The 5828-nt window shown below is 56.6% G+C and overlaps 1 protein-coding gene across 1 annotated transcript; it reads right to left on the reverse strand.

Annotated features, from left to right (window-relative positions):
• Window positions 1-552: 552 nt before the first annotated feature.
• Window positions 553-2890, reverse strand: LOC148592924 (uncharacterized). The gene is made up of 3 exons (XM_088533056.1): window positions 1277-2890; window positions 601-1106; window positions 553-556 (listed from the first exon to the last, which is right to left on the reverse strand). The coding sequence occupies exons 1-3, from the start codon at window positions 2888-2890 to the stop codon at window positions 553-555; spliced, it is 2124 nt and encodes a 707-aa protein (XP_088389182.1).
• Window positions 2891-5828: the final 2938 nt, after the last annotated feature.

Raw genomic sequence — 5828 nt, forward strand, 5'->3', positions numbered from 1 at the left:
GTGAAGGGACCTGCGGCTGGCACGGCAATGGGACACGGCTCGTTGCGGGGCCACAGCAGCAGGGCTGGGCAGGGGCCGTGATGCACAGGGGAACAGAGGCAGATGGGGGCGTGTGTGGCACAAGGGGGTTCGTGCACTGTGTGCGGAGGGGGCTGCTGCTGGGGCTGCCCCTTCCCTCCTCGCTGGGCATCCAGGCCCCAGGGCTGAACGTGGTGCAGGGGTGGAGGGGATGTCAGCCCTGCACCTTTGGCACTTGGAAATGGAGAGGACCCATCATCTCCCCATGGCAGACCGCACAGGGCAAATGGCTGGGGGTGACAGTGGGGCACCGTGGACAGGGGGACCCCTTGGGATGGGGCAACTCTGGGCATCCCCTCTGCACCCCCCTCACACAGCCCACATAGGAGCTCCCTTGGGTCGTGGGGACAGGGGAGGCGCTGCTTGCTCACCTGGGGAGCAGGGCCTGCAGCCAGGAGAGAAGCTCCTGGTGTCCTTTCCTGCAGCAGGGCTTCCTTGGGAGATGCACTGCTGCTAATCTCATCCCAGGGTTCTTCAGCTAAGGCAGAGGCCTCTGGTGCGACTTCATCAAGAAGCGATGGCAAGGAAGGCACTTTATCTCCTGAATTCTGCGGATCACTGGGTGCAGGGAAAGCCTCTGGTTCTGTTGTTGCTGATGTTTCCGGAAAGGTGTTGGGCAAAGCAGGTGCTGCTGCCTCAGCAACTCTGAGCACTGCTGGCTCAACAGAGGGGCTCTCCACTTCACCAGATCCCTCTCTGGTAGCCTCTGTTTCCTTGATGTCAGGTGAGCAGGGCACATTCTGGAGGTCTGTCTCCCTTTCCTCAAATAGGCTGCGGAGGCTGGGTCTGACCCAGGGCAGGGAGCTGCTTTCCTCCAACTCCTGCCCTTGCAGAATCTCTTCATCCTCAAGATCATCGCTCCACTGTGCTCTCTCATCTAGGCCGCTATTTTCTACTTTCCCCTTCTGCACAGGGCCATGAGCATAGAGCCGCTCCAGCACCTCCCACTTGGTCTTGGCGCCCTTCAGGAGCTCCACCTGCGTGATCTCTGGTTTCCACAGGTTGTGGAAGGAGTTTCTGGCAAGGAGCTAGGAGAAGAGAGGTAGAATTTGTGAAGGGAGCTTCTTTTCCCAACAGGAAAGGTCTCTTGGGGGTTTTTCTGCAAGTGCTGGGACAACCCGTCTGTCACAGCGTGGCACCGGGGTCGGCCCCAGCACCGGGAGGGCTCCCACCTGGCCCAGCCCTCCCTTGCACTCACCTCCTTGGGTCTCACATTGAGGGATCCTGATGCTGACAGGGAGAAACGCTCCCCATGGCCCTCCCCTTCCTCGCCCTGGCTCTCCTCCAGGCTCTGCTCCTTCCTCAGGAAAGTGACTTCCCGGATCCGTGCCAAGCTCTGCCCCGTGCGGGCCAGGCAGCTCCTGTCGAGCTCCTCCAGCGCCTCCGTCTTGACGCTGAGCACCCCCAGGTACCGCGCGGTGTTGTCTTCGTGCACACGCAGCGGCCTTCCTTGCACGTGGCAGGTGATGCCCACAGGCTGTTGTTTCGGGGTCTGCCCTGCCGGTGCTCGTCGTGGTGTCCCTGTCCCACCATCCTTGCCTGGGGAAGCTGGTGTACCGGCCCTGCTGACCTCCCTTTCTCCCCCTTGAGTGCAGGGATACGGCCCTTCCTCAGCTGCAGGGGCTCTTCCTTGGTCGCACTCCATGGTCTGGAGCAGCCACGAGCTTGCCTGTGTGCCTTGATCGATGGTGTGTGCCAAGGCATCAGGCTGTGCTGGCTGCTGGCTGGCTCCAGGGCTCGCGTCATCAGGATGGCTCAAGGGGGCAGACCCCAGCCCCACGCCTGCCTCCTCCAAACCCACAGCAGGAGGTGTGGGGCCATGTGGGACAGGCCCTTGGCTCTCAGATCTCAGTTCTGTGCCAGTTTCTCCATCAACGCTCTGAACGAGGCTGACAGGCTCAGGCGAGAAGGGCGATGGGGATTCCAGTGGGGCCATTTCACTGCAGCACCCGGCAGTGACGTCTTGTGCAGAGCTGGGTGGCAGCACTGCAATGGAGGAGCTGCTGAGTCCAGCCTCCTCCGAAACACCTTCAGCTGCCATCGCACCCTGCTCGGGATCATCCGGGGCAGAAGAGGCCGCTGCTTCTTGAGGATTCTCCATCGCAGGCACTTGCCCTTCAGGAGGAATGCTCTGTGCTCTCAGGAAAAAGGAGGAGCTTCCCAAGAGCTGCTGGCTTTTCAGGGATAGACTCATCCTCTCATCATCCCCTTGAAATATCCTGCCTTCTCCCACTGATGATGTTGAAGACTCAGGCCTGGATTGAGGCAGGAACTGCACATGCTCTTGATTTACCTGGATGAGAGCACTAGTTTCTTGCTGGGGTCTTTGATGTGGAGGCAGGGCAAGACGCGATGGCTTGAGCTTCTGCTCTTCCCTTCTCTTCCCTGAGTCCAGAGCCACCCCAGCACCAGGAACAGGTGGGAAGCATTCCCTGGCAGCTTTGCTGGAATTTGCAGCCACCCTCTCCAAAGCCATGTTCATTCTGTCCAGGACTTTCCTGGCCACCTCTTCCTTGTCCAGGGCAAAGGCCCTGCCTTTGGGTGAAGACCTGCAGGACGTTTCCAGAGCAGGCAGCTTGGTGTGACTTGCAGATTCTGCTGGTTTCACTGCAGAGTCCTCCAAGCCTCCCTGTGTCTGCCAAACTGCCTTGGCTGGGAGAGGTGGGAAGCTGGGCACGTCTGATGTCCCTGCTTTTCCAGGAACCCTGCCAAGACGTGTCCTGCTGGGTCCTAAAGAACTCTTCCTTACAGGGCCAGTGGAGGGATGCAGATCTTGCACTGTGCAGAAGACATCACTGGCCTTGTCCTCCATCGCCTGCAATCGAAGCCCACCACACAGGCCAGGTTACTTTTCCTTTTCCCTCCCTCCATGCTTCCCAGACGGACGCTTGGCTGTCACCGCCGCTCAGCTCTGTACCTGTGCGATGCCATGTTGGGAGCAGCGTGAGCCCTGAGGGCTGGGCAGCGGCGACAGCCAGTCCCTTCGGTGGGACGAAGCTGGGGTCCGTCTGCGCTGCACTGGTGCAGGCAGCTCCTGCTGGCCCACCTGTGGGGAGAAGGAGGCCCGTGATGGGGACACTTGTGTTGGTACAAGCAGCTCCTAAGCACAGGAAACCCCAACGTCGTGTCGAAGGGAACCTCTTGGCTGAGCAAAATCCGGCTGAGCTTGGCCCGTACCTGCTCTCTGCCCTCAGCGTAGAGCTCATGGGGTTCATGTGGGCCTTGGGGCATCCAGATCATGGAATCATTATGTTTGGGAAAGATTTTCAAAACCATCAAGGCCAACTGTAAGCCCTTCAGCACCACGCCTGCTATACATATCCCTACATGCCTCATCTACACGTTTCTTGAACACTGCCAGGAACAGTGACTCCACCACTTCCCTGGGCAGCCTCTTCCAATGCTTTACAATTCTTCCCATGTGGAAAGTTTTCCTAGTATCTAACCAGTTCCTCTCCTGGTGCAACCTGAAGCCATTTCTTCTTTTCCTATCAGTATGTTAGAGATCAGCCTCCCCTCACTGCACCCTCCTTTCAGGTAGTTGCAGAGAGAAATAAGGTCACCCCTGAGCCTCTCTTCTCCATACTAAATAACCCCAGCTCCCTCAGCCGCTCCTCATAAGGTCTGTGCTCCAGACCCTTCACCAACTTTGTTGCCCTTCTTTGGAAATACTCCAGCACCTCAACGTTTTTCCCATGCCCAAATCTGAATACAGTATTCAAGGTGCGTCCTCACTGGCACTGAGTACAGTGGGAGGGTGTAGGTCAGACTGCTTTTCCCACGCCCAGGAATACAAGTCCCCTCACTGGAGGAGCTCCTGCCCCACTATCGTGACCCAGGGGTCCTTCCTCGCCATCCTCGTGCTCTCCATGTGGGTCCTGGCCCTGCCTCCCACCTCTCCCTCCAGCCTCACCACTCACCTCACTCGTGCAGTCTTGTGCACTGGAATTCCTTTCCGTGGATGAGGAGCAGGAATTACCCTGCTGTTCCTTCTCCATGTCTAGGAACCTCTCTGAGGACCTCTCACACGGGCACCAAGGGGAGTTGCTCCCTGCTGGTTGCGCCGCAATCCTCAGAGTGAAGACCCCAGCAGGGACACGGTCACCTTGGGGACTGCCCCATCACAGTGGCCTGTGGGTGTGATGCCACCCCCATCACAAAGCCCTGGGAGTCGCCATGGGGACACCAGGCACCTCCTCTCCCTACTCCTGAGCAGGTCCCTGGGGCGCAGGACGAGTTGTCCCCTCCACAGCTCTGCGCTCCCTGGGCCTTGCAGAGGCTGCCCCTCGTCAGGCGCTCCATAGCTGACACCCACCATGAGGCCACCCCCGTCCTCGCCCCTGTGCTCTCGATTGCCTCTTGGTTCACCCCAAGGCAGGGCTCCCTGCATCCCGCTGCTCCCTCCCTGAGCTTCTCTTTCCCACATCACCCCGTGGCTATTCCTCGCCATCCCAGGCCATCACTTCCTCACCCTTTTTGGAGTCCTCCTCCTCCCCGAGTTGCTCCCACTTTGAGGCTCTCCTCACCAGCGTGGCCACCTGCTCGACCATCAGGTCAGCACATGGGAACAGCCGCGTTTTGCACCCCCCCAGCTCCATGTGACACCAATCCCAACCGGCCACCAGGAAAAGACAAAACACTTGGGACTCTTGTGCTTAGGTTCCTAACATGGGCTTGTTTCTGCCCACACTCATTTACCACCCCCGAAATTCCTGCCCTGTGGGTGCAGCACTGAGTGGCAAGAGTGGAGAAGGGAGTTAATACCATTTATTAATTGCAATCAATATGTAAAGAAATTGTTCTTGTCCCCATCTAGTTGCCCTGCCTAGCTAAGAGACATTAGCTATCGTCTTAATATGTAAGAAATCATTTTCGGTTTTATTGGTATGTACAGGGTTTTTAACAAGGTTCTAGAAGGGGAAATGCGTGGGAAGAATATGGCAAGTGTAGGAGAACAGTTAAAGGAAGGGAAAGAAGGGAAAGCATGGAAAGATTACTAAAAGCATAGGGAAAAGTGCGAAAGTGTGGCAAATGAGTGCAAGAGTTGGAAAATAATAGATGGCAAATGTAAGCTTTGGAAAAGAAATTGAAATGGCGGGAAGAGGTGCAAAAATATTTTGAGAAGTGCCCAGATCATGGAAAACATGGAAAAACATGGGTAAGGAACGATAGTGTAGGAATATGGTCAAAAGTGTGGGAATGGTTACAAAAGTGGAAAGAGTGTGAAGTGATGGGAAAAAAGGAAAGTGCAAGAACACCAAGAGCTCAGTAATATTGAGAACACATGGGAAAAGAAGGAGAGGTTGGGTAAAAGATGGAAGGGTAGGAAAATCTTCACAAGTGTGGGAAAATGGTCACAAGCATGGGAGGGAATAATTGTGAAAGAGAAGGAAAAAAAGTCAAAGTGTGGGAAAATTATCAAAGTAGTGGAAAATGTGGGAAAAATGTGGGAAGAAGTGGCAAAGTGCAAGAATACTAGTGAAAATGAATCTGTGGAGAAAACACCCAAAGCAGGAGAAAAACAGACCGTGTGTGAAGCCTTGTGGAAGGGTCCAGGGTCCCCCACATCTCCAGCGTGCCCTTGCCCTCAGAAGGCGTCTGCCCCCAGGGAGGAGGGACGCTCCTGCCTTCTTGTCACCGCCAGGTGCCTGCAATGTGCCCCTGCTCTGCTGCCTGTTGCTGAGGGTCCCCAAGGCAGCCCCACTGTCTGCAGACCCCTCTCCTACCATGGAGCAGGCCTGCCTGCGCGG

The sequence above is a fragment of the Tinamus guttatus genome, unplaced genomic scaffold (genome assembly GCF_059628265.1).
Source record: "Tinamus guttatus ecotype Peru unplaced genomic scaffold, ASM5962826v1 Tinamus_guttatus_pri_ptg000477l, whole genome shotgun sequence".
Lineage (NCBI taxonomy): Eukaryota > Metazoa > Chordata > Aves > Tinamiformes > Tinamidae > Tinamus > Tinamus guttatus.